Source organism: Centruroides vittatus, unplaced genomic scaffold (assembly GCF_030686945.1).
Source record: "Centruroides vittatus isolate TY-2023 unplaced genomic scaffold, ASM3068694v2 contig_5, whole genome shotgun sequence".
NCBI lineage: Eukaryota > Metazoa > Arthropoda > Arachnida > Scorpiones > Buthidae > Centruroides > Centruroides vittatus.
In genome coordinates, this window is record NW_027122286.1 from 1,728,498 (window position 1) to 1,745,739 (window position 17,242).

General features: G+C 28.3%; 1 protein-coding gene across 1 annotated transcript in view; it reads right to left on the reverse strand.

Moving 5' to 3' along the window:
• The window catches only part of LOC136978204 (KICSTOR complex protein SZT2-like), a 215,191-nt gene that overhangs the window by 157,728 nt on the left and 40,221 nt on the right, over window positions 1–17,242 (reverse strand). Inside the window, 6 exon segments of the mRNA XM_067273857.1 lie at window positions 2,044–2,140; window positions 4,029–4,171; window positions 11,385–11,506; window positions 12,232–12,452; window positions 12,535–12,688; window positions 16,136–16,273. Coding sequence (XP_067129958.1) covers window positions 2,044–2,140; window positions 4,029–4,171; window positions 11,385–11,506; window positions 12,232–12,452; window positions 12,535–12,688; window positions 16,136–16,273 — 875 coding nt within the window.

The following is a 17,242-nucleotide window of genomic DNA, read 5'->3' on the forward strand; positions in this document are numbered from 1 at the left end:
TGCAAATGGTAAACTTAGAACAACTAGCTATGAAGTTTGTAAATTTGGAAAGCAGACAAAACAAACATATTCACAATGTAAATATTGCACCCCAACCACATTATAAGAAAGAGGTAAAATGAAGAATCGAATGAGGTGATTGCTAAAGACCAAACGAGGTGATGCTAAGGATCGAGTGAGATTGACAAAAGGCTTTCAAGTTCCAGTAACAATGTAGAAGTTTCTTGGTGATGGTTAGGCAAATCTTTAAGATTTCAATGTAAATTTTTTTATATCTTTTCATATTTTGCTTGTCGATATTTGTGGAGGTAGTTCTAAGATAGTTATAGTTTAATTGTTAAGTCCCCAATTGTCGGGAAAGTTTTTTGGATTTTGATAAATTATCTTCATTATACTTTTGCAATTCATCTCTAATGTTATTTCTTGATTGTACATATTCAGGCTTTAACTATGCTTTGTTCATATTATGTGTAGTAATCCTTATTTCAAGTTTTGACTTAATAATGTTTCTGGTCATATTTATTGCCCAAACAAAGCCCAGGCCTGACTTTTTAATCCTTGTTTTGTAATGCATAGTTAGGATATTATTCTGGCTTTTGATTTGAGTGAAATAACTTAGATAAGACGTTACAGTCTTAAGAACAGATATATTTTGAAATTCAAAATTTTTCAGATTTCATAACAGTAAGATGGCACATAGATATAGCTGCAACAAGCTTCTGCAATAACTCTATTTTCTTTACTACAGATAATGATAAATGTTTCCTTTCCTGTTTCTCACCATTTCCTACTATCCATTTACAGTCCTCAAAGTCACAAAATAATAAAAATTAGTGAGAAACAGCTTCTGCTACTCAATGACATTTTTTTTTTAGTATTAGAGGACTGAGAAATGATTTATGCAACACACCTATATAGTATAGATTGAGTATGTTTCACATTAGGATATGTTTGGTGCTAAACACAAGCTTTAATGTGTGTATAGCTTCCATAAAAAATTCAATTTTAAGAGCTTTTTGATTTTTAGAATTTCAGATCAAAGATAGTGTGTCTTTTACCAATCAATTATATTTAGTAATGACATCTAGTGTTCTTAAGTAATATTGTCATATTTGTTGCTAATTTTACAATTTTGCATAATTTCAATATAAAATCTGAGTCTTAACAATTCTTAATTTTCGATTCTTGGGAAAATAAATTAGATTCAGAAAATATATATATATATATATATATAATTACTATATATTAAATTTACAGTGGAATCTGCTTATTATGATAACTTTGGAACTTGCAAATTTTGATGATGATAACTGGCTGATAATATTAAACAGAGGATAAAAAATTTTCAATATTGATCTCAATTTATTACAAACAACTACAGTATGAATGTATACAATTTATATTTATCACAAACTGTAAACTTAAGAAAACATTACACATTTATATATGCTGTATTTTCTATAAACAATTGTTTTTAACTCAACAGATCACAAAATTAAACTACAGAAATTGCAACAAGAATGTTCATCCCCAAAGGTATATTTCAAATGAAGATCTACAGTACAGTGCACACATGTATTTTCTAAGAATTCTTGTCCTGCTCTTACAGTATGTAAAAGATAAAATTGTACGCTTTGGTTGAAAGTAAGTTTTGAAGAAAAGATCCATTTAGTATTAATTTGCTAAGAATTCTTATCATTTGTCTCCAAGAGTAATCATCACTCTTGATAACAATAGCCAAAGTTTAATTATAATAGGCAGATTATTTTGTATAGTGTTTTGGGACTGACTGATTATAACAACAATAGCAGATTGTTAACATTATCCATAATTATAATTGGATTCCACTGACTGTGTGTGTATATATATATATATATTTCAGTAACTTTTCACTTTATTATTTAACATTTTTATAAACAAAGATTTGTTAGAGCAATTGACACTTTTCTAATTTTTGAATGTTACTAAATTGTAGACATAAAATATAACTACTTTGTAATATATAATATATTTATAAATAAAATATATATTTATTTTATTTACCTTCCCTTAACAGGTAACCAATGTGACACTACTGAATATTCAATATTTACATTGAATTTCCATGGCAATAACAGTTTGACTTCAATTTGATTTTCACCTGCAATTAAAAAAATCTTTTAAATAGAAATGAATAAAATATAGATAAATAATTACAAAAATAATCTTATTCATTTGTTCATAATATGTTTTAATTATTTAATATTTATTAGCAGCAGTTTAATAGTTAGAAAAATAAGCCCAGCTTAATTAGAAATCTGTTGAAAAGTGAAATTCCATTAACCTGGAATCCAGTATGCTGACAAATTCAATAAGCTAGCATGTTAAGTTCGTCATTGGAGGGAGGTTATGGTAGATCCAGAGTTACGATTTTCGTGTAAAAGTATCCAAAACATACATTTCTTGGAAAGGGGTATAGGTTTTCCTTTAGAGATGACAAATGCCAATATGACACAATACTGTGCTAAGTAAAACCAGTTAGCTCATGCATAATTTTTCTAAAAACTTTTCCAAAGACATACATGTACGGGTTTGGTATGAGAAGCAAAAATATTTAGCATACTTGGAATCAATAATTATCATGGAAACAGTTATAGTATATTACTATTCATGTGTTTTGGTTATTAGAGTACATCTGTATACACATAGAGTACATACACAATAAAAGTGTTCAAAGCACAAAGTAAGAATACAAGTATCCATTGTTTAAAACATTAAATTAATTGTGAAAATTTCTTTATGTGTGCAACAGAAGCTTTAATTAACATGACTTTAACAACTTTAAATACAATATACACCAAAATATACAGTACTGAAATTCACATATCTCAAAAGTGCATGTGCATTTGTCAACAGGGTATAGCTCCAGTTGCATGTGTTTCCATTAGTGAAAAAGAAGGCAATGCTCTTACTGTTACCCAAGAATGCTACATAGACATGGTGATCAGATCATTTCTTCAGGATTTCTGTCATGCAAAGGGCCTTCACGTGAATATACAATGGTATCAACAGGACAAGGCAACCAGCCATACCATTAGAGAATCTCTAGCCATTCTGCAGGAAAACTTTTGATGACAAATCATTTCACGTGGTACTGACTTCCCATATTTGTCCCATTCCTGATCTTACACCATCCAATGCCTGTTTGTGGGGAATGTTAAAGAAGAGTGTATTCAACTGTGAAGATCTGTCAAGAACTATACCTGCATTGTGCAAACAAATTGCTTTCCATTTTCAGAAGTCTTTGTTCTGGGATGTGTTTGAGAATCTGTGGAACAATATGAACACTGTCTACAGCAAGGCAGTGCACACTTTGAACACTTACATTACACATATCATGGTAAATCAACACACTAATTGTGTGTATGTTAGTTTCTTTCAGGAGAAATAAACTCACAGATGACAAGGTAATATTGTTTGTTTTTTTTATTTCAGTTCTGTATATTTTGGTGCATACTGTATTATAATTAGCATCAACATTCCAATTTATTATAAATATGTATTCCGAAACTGTGTCTTCTTTTTATTTGTATTTATATTCGCTACTAAGTGTATTAAGAGACACAAGGCTTTCTCATATGTCATGATATGTCATACCTCATTATGATAAAACAATTTTAATATAAGAAACTTATAATGTGTTTTATTGTACAGCCGACAGAAGAGGGGCCTAAGCCCGAAACGCATATCGGCATGTGGAAGAACCAGAAATAAAGATGTAAAAAAGCCTTGTGTTTCTTAATACACCTAGTAGTGAATATAAATACAAATTCCAATTTATCTCATAGTTTATCTTTTAGTCAGATTCATCTATAAATGTTTACTATTAGCATAACTTTGATTATAAAAACTGTGAATTATGAAAAATAAATTTAACTTTTTATAAAAATTATATGAACTGTAATTAATTTTTAAACATATAAAAGTAACCAGAAAATATTTCATTCATCTGAAAGTTTAAAAATTTTAATTACAAATAATGTACTCACGCTTATTTATATTTACACTCTTAATGACATAACCTTCTCTCAATCTACATGACAAAATGCTTGAGAGAGAAGTTGGCAAAGTACCTTCCATTTGTTTCTTTTTAATATATGATTGTACATCACTGTTATAAAAATTCTTATTTCTGTAATATAAAAAAATTTTTAATTATTATTGAAAACATTGAAATTGTAGAAAAATTCAAAAGTTTTAATTCACTCAGTTATTTAAAGCATAAAGAATTAATTTTTGTTTAAAATTATTAAAAAACATTCATTAAAAATTTATTACTAATTCAGTGCTTCTTGGATGTCCAATATGAATAAATCTAAAAATACAGCAGAATATTTATTATTATAATCACAGATATTGTTATCAGTCATTTTAACCATAGATTGGACCTATCAGAAGTGCCTGAAGAACCAACAGGCACTTCTGATAGCAGATGCTTGTATCTCTTGACTAGGGGATGCAAGTAGATCTCCAGTTGGTCACACTTCCTCCTAAATTTTTCTAATATAGCTATATAAACATCTAAAAGCCCGGTATTTTTGTAATAAGCCAAATGATTGCTGGATTTTTGGGCAACTTTACCACTACTATTAATAATTAAATAATACATAATTTGGTACCAGAGGTAGGCATTAGGCACTATCTCTTATTAAATTTAATAGTTATGGTTAAATTAATATATTTTAATAATTTAGAATATTCTGGAAGAAAAAATCTGCCTAGAGCAGGACTTAAACCCACAACTGCCACTTACTATGTGGATACATTGCCAGTTACACTACCCAGACTTCTGTCCAATCCTCACTTTATTAATAGTAGCAGTAAAGTAGCCCAAAATTCTGGCAATCATTTGGCTTATTCTAATATAGCAAAACTGAAAAAATGAGAAGGGATGGTGCTGCATATGTTTCAAAATGGTGAATTGTCATGGGTGTAGGTGTATATGTTGTCATTATCTTTTTCAATAGAAATGCAAATCACCATTGGTCAAAAGTGACTTTTGGTAAATAGTGGAAATCTGATAGAAGTTTGGGAACTACAAAATATTGAAGTTCAAGTACTGAATCTCAAGTATTACCTAAAAATATTCTTTTTAGATAAGATGCTTAATCCACACAACATAAAATTATAATTAGAAGGTTCACTGTGTTCTATGTTAACAAAGTATCATATTTAGCAATAGTTTTTTTTTTTTATCAAGCAGCATTCAAAATGAGAATAACTAGCCTGTATTACCACTTCCAGGTCTTGGGATTGCCTGGCAGGAACTTTGTTCATCCAAATTATCATTAATGTTACCAAAATTAGCAGATAACAGATGCAGAACTTCACTTATTGTGATCACAATTCAGTTATACTTTTAAATATCTTCAGATAAATAGGTAGAAACCAACACTTTACAAAGAAGGGGCATGTGAGTACGTCATATCAAGTCATAGATGAGGGTTTACATTTTGTTCCTCAAAAGGACCGCTCATTAACTTCCTCTGTGGACTTGACATGAATTCATGAAAAAAATTAACAAAGGAAAAGAAGATCTTTGTGTAAGAATAGGAAACACAAAAAGACTTCACTTTTGACTCACACTTAGAGTTGAAGAGACAATTATTCGTTTACTTCCGTAACAACTATTTTTTAAGTTTGATTTTTGAATAATAAATAACCTTTGGCTATATATAGAATACTGATATACAGATTTAGTTTTAGTTTTTATATTATTTTTAATGATTTTTATCTGTATATATATATATTAAAAGCAAAATGTTCTATCACCACCACATGCAAATAATGTAACTCTAAAAATTAATTTACTTTACAATTTGAAAATTTCAAAACAATTTTTAAACAGTTTTTAAAAAGTTTCAATTTATCAAGTGATTTGATTTTCAAGTAGTTTTGATTTTATTTTCAATTTTGCTTTCAGTTTTGGTGTAAAAGCCAGAGTTTTAATTATGATTTTATTACAGTCAAACCTGTTTTTGTGCTGTCTTTTTCTGTGCGATTTGTTTTGTGCAATTTTTTTTTGTGCGGTATATGAAAATTTCAATCAAATTGGAACATAATTGACTCCTGTAAAATTTTTATAAACTCTATTGGTTGTTTTCTATGACATCAGCAGGTTTTTTCATTTTTTATTCAGTAAAATTTTTTTCTCATACGTTTATTTCGGTCCCCTCTTATTTTAATAGCATAAAAACCATAAATATTATGTTATATTTGAACAGATGTGGTAAGTTAGCTCCCCTCCAGCTTTAGACTGCAGGTGTGAAATTTCACACCTTGTTAAATGAAATAACACTTCCTGCAGCTATATTTATCAAATAAAATCATTATTTAACGATTATTTTTAACTTTTTAATGTTAGATTCTATTTAAGTGGAAATAATTAATTAATATAAAAATTAAAATTCTTAGAGGATTTTTTTCCCCATTAGGTGTTGCAGAAAAAGGCTCAAGGAGTTAAAAAAGCAATTCCTAGTTATTTCGTACGGTTTCGAGTTATTTTCTACGCGAGACTTTTTTTATGCAGTCCCTATTCACCGCATAAATAAAATATTTTTTTAATTTTGTTGCGAAAACTATTTTTTATAGCCACTCGTGAAGTTTTGCGCGATTTTTTTTATGCATTTTCTTTTATGCGGTCCCTATCCCCCGCATAAAAACAGGTTTGACTGTATTTTTTAATTTAATTATTATTTGTACATTTAATTTATTTAGTATTGATTTAGTACACTACACTGCAAAACACTGGAATGTGTAAAATACTGCACTCTTAGAACCTATAGCCGATGTGGTATAAAAGCAAAGGATGCAGATCACCACAAATGTTTCTGAACTGCTGGGAGTTCTTCTTCAGGCGTGAGACTAAATTACTGATGGGACAAAGCGAACCGTTAAAGGAAATTCGAGAAACAATTATAAGGTGTTACGTGAGATGTGTGTGTGTTCATCTAGTTGACCTAACATGACCTTGAAGGTCAGAGTCCATCAACATCTGCCATGCTGTCGACAGAACCAGCTCATCCTTAAAATTGATGCAGTTCTCATTGAGGGACGATTTGTAGATTTGAATGGCCTCAAGCCACTTAACGTGTTTGTTGTGTGACGTAGTGTGTACAAGTTTCGCCTGGTGGAAGGTCGCCACAATGTCTGGGTCGGCGGCATACGCAGCAATAGCAGAAGTACTTCTCTGATGACGTACATCTGTTTATATCATATCCACAACTCCTTGGAAGTCAAAGTCCAGGAACATATAGCAGACGTACGTCATCAGAGAAGTACTTCCGCCCTCGCTGTGTATGCCGCCAACCTAAACATTGTGGCAACCTTCCACCAGGTGAAACTCGTACACACTACATCACACAACAAACACCTTAAGTGGCTTGAGGCCATTCAAATCTACAAATCGTCCCTCAATGAGAACTGCATCAATTTTAAGGATGAGCTGGTTCTGTCGACAGCACAACAGACGTTGACGGGCTCCAACCTTTAAGGTCATGTTAGGTCAACTAGACGAACACACATGTCTCATGTAACACCTTATAATTGTTTCTCGAATTTTCTTTAACAGCTCTGTCTCATCAGTAATTCAGTGTCACACCTGAAGAAGAATTCCCAGCAGTTCGAAAACGTTTGTGGTGATCTGCATCCTTTGTTTTCATATCACACCAGTTATAGGTTCTAAGAGTGCAGTATTGATTTCGTTTTAGTTTCTTACAATTATTTTTAATAATTATTTACTTAATTTTGCCTGTATTTTTTGAACCCTTAATTACAATTTTTTACTTACTTGCAACTCTTAATTCTGTGACATAAATATAAAAATTATTTTAGTGTTGTTTTGCATAAAAAATAATCAAATTTTAATTTACTTTTTTTTAGTAATTTCATTAATTTTTGTTTAAAAATAAATAAATTTGTTTGAAAATTTTTAAACAAATTTATAAAAGTTTAATTTTAAGTGAGTTAACATTAATTCAACTATCAGACTACCTAGTTATCTTAAAGGACAATGTCACATGGACCTGACTGAAAGTGAAAATGTTCACAAAATTTGCATAGACAATATATTTATCTATCTAGTAAAATATAATAAAAAGGTTAGAAGTTTGAAATAATCTAATAATCTTAATCTTTGCTGTTGTTATTTTTTGCCTGAGTAATGCCAGGCTCATCTGCTAGTTACTCATAAATTAATTAAAACAAATAATTTTTTATAAATGACTGAATAATGTTAGGCTTACTCAAAAATTTAGCCTGTGGCTGCCAGCAGGTGTCAAAAAAACCTGCCTTAAACAAATAAATCAAAAAACTAAAGTAGACATAAATGAAAAACTAACATATAACAACTTCATCTGCAAACTATATATATATATTTTTTTATGTTAAATTAAACAGTTTATAAAATTTTTAAGCATAAAATAATATTACAAAGCCATATGTATACAGTAAAACCTTGATAAATCAAACTGCATTAACTCAAATCTGTCTATAAGTCCTGGGCACAGTCATGGGTTTTTATATAATATAGTTAAGTCAAAATTGATAAATAGGTAATAACTCAAACTTATTTTCCCATTTACCTTCTACCTTTTGATAGATCGTTGATTTTCCTTTTTTCTTATATTCTATGTAAATACAGATATTTAAGATAAATAAATATTATGACTCCATGCCAAACACAACACCATGCCATTACAACCTTGCATTGGCATCCTTCAACTGATGCGGTATGTTACCAGTATTCTGACTGAACAAAGGGAGTGGCCTTGACAATGTCCTCAAAACACTATAATCTGTAACAACCCGCATCAAGGAGTGTATCCAGTATGCATAATAATAAATAATAATAAACTGTAACAATTTTTAATCATTCTATGAATAGATTTTTAAGAAATAGCTTAATAACAGGAAATTTTGAGTCACAGAAAAATTTGACATAATTGGTTATTAAACTCATTAACTTGAAACTCTTTGACTCAGAGTCAGGATTTTTCTACCCATTAAATTTTGACTTAACTAGGTTTTAATGTATATATTTTTGTTTATACAGCTATATAAATTGTATTTATAGATGTTAGGCTCAAAGAACAAAAATGCTCATTGAGTGAAAAAAAATGTCCACAACACTTGTGGTCTCTTTAAATCATCCACAACGTAATATTTATGTTGTGGCACTTGTAAATATAGCCACAATGCATTGTGTCTAACTCAAAAAAACCACAAAGTGAAATTTGTGTTGTGGCTTTCATGATAATCAACCACTACACTTTGCAGTGATTAAGAAAAGTACAGTGTGTTCTGAACGCTAGCTGATGCAACCACAATAGAGGGTGATACAACACACAGTGGTTTGTAACTTTAAAATATGGGTTCTAGCCTCAAAATATTTTTATTTACAATTTTTTTATGCTGAACAACATTATTTCTATGAGTTTTCCTAGAAATTTAATTTTCATATTTAAAAAATTTCATAGAAATAAAATGTATGGAGAAAAATACACATTTGGTTTTTTTTTTCTTTTTTGTTTTGCTTAAAAGTGCTAAAGGTCAAACTAACCTCAGGAGCTCACAAGTGTTCAGAGTGTCATGAATATGTTCATGTTATCTGTGGAGAAAGCAACGAGAATGAAAGACTTGGTGCAAATGTCATTTTCAAGTTCTGTTTAAGAAAGAACAGCATCAATGCTGAGAGAAAATGTGCCAAATCTGGCCTAGAGAAACAGACAGATAAAATGATTTCACTATCCAACTCAAAATTTCCTGCAGTTGAAAGTGGTTTGAATGTTTTAGTTAGGATGCCTGATGTTGATAGGGGATGTGCAGCTCCCAGAAATGTTTTAGCTGTTGTTATGAGCATTAATCCATCAGGTCTCTATCAGTTAGGAAGGTCTTCTTGATCGACTTTATGCTCAAAATGAATTTACAATTTCTGAAAGTAACTTTATTAACATTCAGGATGTACCCTCAACTTCATTAATACTTTGCTCAGCATCCATGTTAACATTTGAAAGTAAGCAAGGGTTTATAATGTGTCACTGTAAAAGATACCGTATTGATAAAAAAAATGCAAATGTTGCTCAAAGAACATAAAATGCAAATCAAAATGTCACAGTAATAGTTCTTGTAAAAATAATAACTCTGCAACATTCTTAATTCTCGTAAAAAAGACATTTATTTATAAAAGTTCCTGACAAAGTAATTATTTTTAGTAAATTAGTTGTTTGAAAACGTTGGCATCTTGAGCACCACAACAGATTTTCATGAATGATTAAATGTCATTGAAAAGTAACCAAGTTACATTTCTGTACGTGCTGAATAATTTTGTTACCTACTTATATAGGATGACTGACGATAAATAAATCATAATGAAAAAGAAAGTTTTATTTTCATATCATCACCTCATTATTAGTTAACATACAGAATTTATGGTGGCTTTTAACCATAATAAATCCATTGCACAATGATTTTTAACTTTAGCAGATGATTTTTATGTCATCGTATAGAGTACATCAAGCACCTACTAGTACATGCAGTTTGACCTTTAAAACTTTTAAGCAAAACAAAAAAAAAACCAAATGTGTATTTTTCTCCAAGCATTTTATTTCTTTGAAATTTTTTAGGTATGAAAATTAAATTTTTAGAAAAACTCATAGAAGTAATACTGTTCAGCATAAAAAAATTGTAAATAAAAATGTTTTGAGACTAGAACCAATATTTTAAAGTTACAAATCATTGTGCATCATATCACCTACTATTGTGGTTGCATCAGCTAGCGTTCAGAACACCTTGTGGCTTTTCTTAATCATCGCAATGCACAGTGGTCAAATATCATGAAAGCCACAATGTAAATTTCACTTTGTGGTCTTTTTGAGTTAGTCACAGTGCATTGTGGCTGTTTTTACAAGTGCCACAACACATATATTGCATAGTGGATGATTTAAAAAGACCACAATGTGTTGTGAATGTTTTTTTCACTCAATGAGCATTATTATTCTTTGAGCCTAACAGATATATTAAGAAAATGTCTTTTGTTTGTTTACATAAATTTAGCAACATCATTTCATAAATCAAAAAACTTATTAATTACAAAAAAAATCAATATTAACATGCCTCTAGTTTTAATCTTAAAACATACAACCAAATCAAAAAGTGACTTAATTGAATTATGTAATCCCAATTTAGAATTTAATAAATTTATGAAGTACATTCCATTTTCAAAGAATAAAATTCATTAACACCTAATAATGGCTAAAAATAAATTTTATCTAAGTATAATTTTATTATATTATTTATTACCTACAATATAAACTTATTTACTTAATTAATAAACTTTTTAAACTTACTGTAAAATCCAATCATTATTAAAATTGTTATCCAACAATTCATGATTTGTTTTAAAGGAATGATTCTGAAAACTCCATGAATAAAATGCTTTATGATATATATTCATTTTATATGAATCATCCTAGAAAGATAAAATTTTATTTTTATTAATGTTGATAAATTTCAACAACTAAATAAAAATAAATGATTAAAAAAAGAACATTTCATCAAAGAAAAAAATATACACACAAACACAAATTACTTATAAAATATTAAAAAATATAAATCACATTAAAAATATCAATCTAGTTTAATAATGCCAGACCAAATTCTTTTATAAAGATGCCAATGATATAAGCTTAAAGACAGGATAAGACAGGATAGGACAAAATAACTTTCTTCTCAATAATTTGATTGAATTACTAAGTAATAAAGCCAAAATTTAATAGCTACATAATTTATAAAGGTTACCAAGAAATTGGTCTTAACCAATAATCATCATTAATTTTAATTTTGGAATAAATGTCATCAAACATAACAAGGAAATTAAATAACTTAAAAATACTCCAATATGTTTTGAAACATCGAGGTGTTCTATTTTTGAAAAATAAGAAGTTCCAGTTAGATCTAAAGCAGACTAGTGAATTTAGTTAAAAATGTTCATAAATCATCTACTTCACTGCTGTTGAAGTACTGTACCTAGGTTGTCTTTGTTGAACATTTACTTAACATATAACCACAACTATACTTAAATAATTTATTTAAAAAGCAATAATTATTTTTATTTTTTAAATACATGTAATAATATATCCACAAACTGGAGATTCACTAATTCTAAATTTAATAAAAATTGTCATTTTTACTTACTACATCTGGACAATTAGAAAGATATGCACCACAAGTAGCAGTGGCAATAAATTGCATTAAATCAGCATATGGCACAAAACCAAAACAGGCAAAAGGATGATATCTACTTCCTAGTTGAAGAAATGAGCAAGATATTGTACTGTTATGTAACTGGGTGAGCAATGAATCTAACATTGTTGTATTTGGAAAACTTAATGTTCCGTCAGTAATGATGATAATTCCTATAAGAAAAAAATGCAATTTTAAACAATTGAATTAATATATCTTATTTCTTGTAAATAATTATTTCTTTAAGTAACATACCAGCACTACTATTTTCAGGAAGCAATTGTATTGATAATATTCCATATCGAAGCATATTGACGGTATTAATATCAGAAGGAATATTTAAAGATTTTTTTTGATAAGAGCTATAATGTTCATCAAAAATTCCATCAGGTATATGTTCTGTATCTGACTAATAAATAAAAATAAAATCTAGTAACTTTTAAAATTTTAAGCAAGTTATGTTTTAAATATTAAAAATCTATTCAAGTATATAAACATAATATAATATAATATATTTAATATTAAAATCTGTTTAATAAGAACAATGATTATATACTTAGAAAATGTTATTTATAAATATCTGTTCTCATATAATTTCATTATATTTTTATGACATTTATTAGAAATTTAATTAAAAAACAATAAATTATTAGAACAACATAAATAAGCAATAAATTGCTATTTATTGCAATTTAATACCATATAAAATCAAATATCATAACAAATATTATTATTACAGATCACTTATAAAATTAATTAAAGAAATATTTATGTTATAGAAGAAAATTAAAAAGTATACAGATATTTCTAGAAATAATTATTAATTTTAATATGTCCTAATATTTTATGTATTAACAATAGGTTTTTCTTCTAATCTAGAAACTATATGACAAACTTAAAACACTGTAATTTTAAAATAAATTAGCATTAAAAATATTAACAAACTATTTTGCATACTTTTACATTTGTTATATTATTATTAATTTATTTTTATTGACTATTATTAAAATTTTTAATAAATATAGCTATATATAGTTACAACTACCTTATTTTCATGTGAATTATCCATAGATTATGTGTTTGAAACAGGGATGGGGAGTCAGCAGAAAAATAGATGACTCCTAAGTTGGCATTTTTTAAAAATTGACTCTAACTCCTGACTCCCATGAAAAGATTTGACTCTCTGACTCTCCATCCCTGGTTTGAAAGGCATTTTAATGTTTTGTTAAAGAGCAAAGCAGAGAAGATCCATTTATATCTAATTGATGTTAAGTGTTTTTAATAATGTTTTACTTTATTTCCATAATTTAAGTAGTGAAAACTTATTAAAAAATACTGCCTAAAGTTCCAAATAACTATTTAAGGCAAAAGCATGTACTATCAATAGTTTCAATAACTGTTATCATACCATCTATGTCTAAAGTCAAACACTGGATAAACTTTGTCAATTACTGATTTTCTTATCATTAACCTTCCGGCTTCATTCCAGATTTTCTTATATCCAACTGGTGATTATGTCTCCTAAGCAATCTAAGCCAAAAAACCAAAATTCAAATATTTCAAGTCTGCAATGAATGAAGCTCTCATTGCAGTATAAAATAGGCTGTCACACAGCCAATAGGACTTTTAATGTTCCTCATTCCATTCCAGTGTGTAAATCTGTAAAGAGTCAATTCCGACCCATTCTACTTTGTTTAGGAATTATTTTTTAGTTTGTTATTATATTTATTTTGGGGCATTTTATTTCGTTAAGGATAGAATACCACACCTCACCCAGCAGAATTCAAAAACTAACTCACCTTACTATAACTGCTAGCTGCAACCCATGACATCTCAAGGGGAGACTTCTACAGGAAGTTAAAAGAGTAATCTCCCACTCCAAATTGTCATTGAACACACAACAAAATATTATAAAATTAATTGTAAGGGCAATGACACAAATTAAAAAGGAAAATTACTAGAATAAATAAAATGTTAACAATTACATATGTAAATAGAGCCAAGTAGGCGTATACATGTAATGTTACCTCAACTGCACTATATGAAGGAAGTGATTGCCAAGGACTGAATGAGGTGATGCTAAGGATTGAGCAAGATTGACAAAAGGCTTTCAAAGTTCCATTGACAACATAGAAGTTCTTGGTAATGGTTAGGCAAATTTGTACGATTTCTTTGTGAATTTTCGATATATTCTCCTATTTTGCTTGTCGGTTTTTGTGGAGATAATTCTAAAATAGTTATAATTTAATTTGTCCAAACTGTTGGGAAAGTTTTGTATATATTTGTTTTTTTTTTCGATTTGATGAATTATTTTTATTATATTTTGCAATTTTTTGCTAACGTTATTTCATTATTGGACATACATTCAGACTGAAATTAATAAATAAATTTTTTTGTATTACATAAAGTAATTAATTCAGGTTTTTGACTTACTAACAATTTCATTCTTATTTATTGCATGCATAAAGTCCAGGCGTAGCACTTTCAACCCCTCGTTTATGTAATACTCTGTTAGGATATTATCTAGGCTTTTGATTGAATTAGATAACTAGAATGTTACAAATTTTCTGGGAAAAATCCAATTGAAAGAAAAAATGGGGCCAATCACTTGGAGTTGAGTTCAAGCCTTAACTCCAAATGACGTTTCTAGTTCAGATTCAAAGATGATATGATGACAGCTGCAATGAAATCTGTTATGATCTTGTTGGAGAAATGGAAGCTAAAAATCAGATTTTCTCAGAATAAACCAGTCTTCACATTGGCACAAGGATACTAACAGAGCTTTCACTGTAAAGAATGCTTAAAAAAACAATATGTTAAACTCATAATTAGCATAGAAAATTACTCTGATGTAAAATTTGGGAGGAAAATGCCGAGGAGCTCATGTATTTGTATAGCCTGATTGTGATGATATTTCTGATAATGTTTCAGATAATGTTTATGTAATGATATTTCTGAAATATCATTACAAAAACATTATAAATTTTAGCTAAACCAAATCTGGGCATAGAGAATTAAGTTTCAATGTTTCCTTCTCTGTATATAATATTAACTAAGCAGGCCCAAGTAGCCTACCATTTTCTCTAGTTTGTGTTAGTTAATTTTCTATCTCTAGGAATTAGAATTGCTACTGTTTACTTATTTGTAATAATGTCGAGTCAACAGCCCAATATTCTTATTATAATTTTAGAAAAGATAACTTTCTCTCCATGTTCTACAAAGATGTTTTAAATCTAAGGCAAAGCCATACTACATCTCAAGGGCATAATTTATTAAATATCTTTTTAATTGGAAATCTTGTTGTTTAACAAGTCTGTGATGTTGTGAACTGTGCAAATTACTGGGGAAATGTCTGTCAATCACTGGATTCTCTAGTGTCAATTACTGGAAAAAAATGAGTAGTTTGTTTATTAATTTTTTGCAGAAAATAATTATGGTTTTCCAATTTGTATCTTCTAAATATGGCATAACTTCATGTATTTAAAAAAAAAAAACAAAATACAGTCTTAGCTTTAAACAATAAAATTGTACAAGTTTTTTTTGAAATATGTTACCTTATAGTGTCAACATTGATGCCATAACCTTGTTTTACTTTAATTTTGGATAATTATAACTTATTAATAATGTTGAATAAAAAATTTTAAAATATCATTTTTTAAAACTTCAGATAATAAGCTTTTAATAGTGACACAATGCTTAGAGACTGTCATAAGTTTACATTTTGGACTAATGTCCTATTCACTACAGAATTCCCTCTGTTAAAATGATACATTCTTCTAAAACAACTAAAAATTATTTTTTTATAATTATACAAAAAGTTTCATATTTGTATTTTCTTATAATAAAATTTCTTTACCTCTTCTAATTCATTTTGCCTATTAATATTAGCAGTAATTTCAGCAACATTTGCTCCAATTCCTAACAACTTTTTATGAATACTTTCCAAAATTTCATTAACATTTGAAGATGTAACAATCCAACCTTGAACTATAACCTGTAAAGAATATATTTTGTAATAATTCAAATAATTTGAAAAGTTCTCAATTAATAATGAACATTACACAAAATTAAACTTTTTATATTAATGGCAAATTAACTAAGTTTAAAAATTACTAATATAGAGGATAAATTTTAAAATATATTAATTCAAATCATAATTAATAATTATTTGTTTACTTTTGTTAACTACAATGCTTGAAAAATAATAAACATGTAATTTTCAATTTTTCATACTTAATGTCACTTCTTAACAGATAAATGAAAACAATATTTTATATAACAGTAGTGGAAAATTACTAATAAAAATATAAACTTTTACTATCCTGAGATGTTAAAACTTTTAGACAATTAATTAAATTGATAAAAAAGTTTATTAAAAATACTTTCGCTAAAATCAACATGTCATCTTCATGAAAAAGAACAAAATCATGTACATTGAACAAAATAACTTTCAAAGCACAGGTTACATGAATATCATACAAAATATTTTGAATACTTGTAATGTAATAAAACAAAAAATTATATATAAATTATTTAAATAATATAAAAAACAAATAAAATAAATAAATATTTCAAGAATATTTTTTCTATATCATAGTAATGCAAACAATGATCAGGTAAATGCAAGGAAATCTGGTTACATGGGTTACCGTATATCTCGGCGGATAAGACAATAGTTGAATCATAAAAAAAGGCCCCGAAAATCCAGGGTCATCTTATAGGACAGATACAAAAAAATTAGATTGAAATTTATATAAATTAAAACCATAATAGTAAAACGGACAAACCGTAATTATTTACTAGTAGAGTAGAGTATGTCCACAAAATAGAATAGGCCATACGATGTTTCTGTGAATAGTCAAGGTCATTACTTGAATGCCCAAATCAGTGTGAATGTTTGCAATAATTGCAAGGCAGTGCCACCAGATGCAAGAAAATAAAATTTGACGTTCTTTCAAAAAAT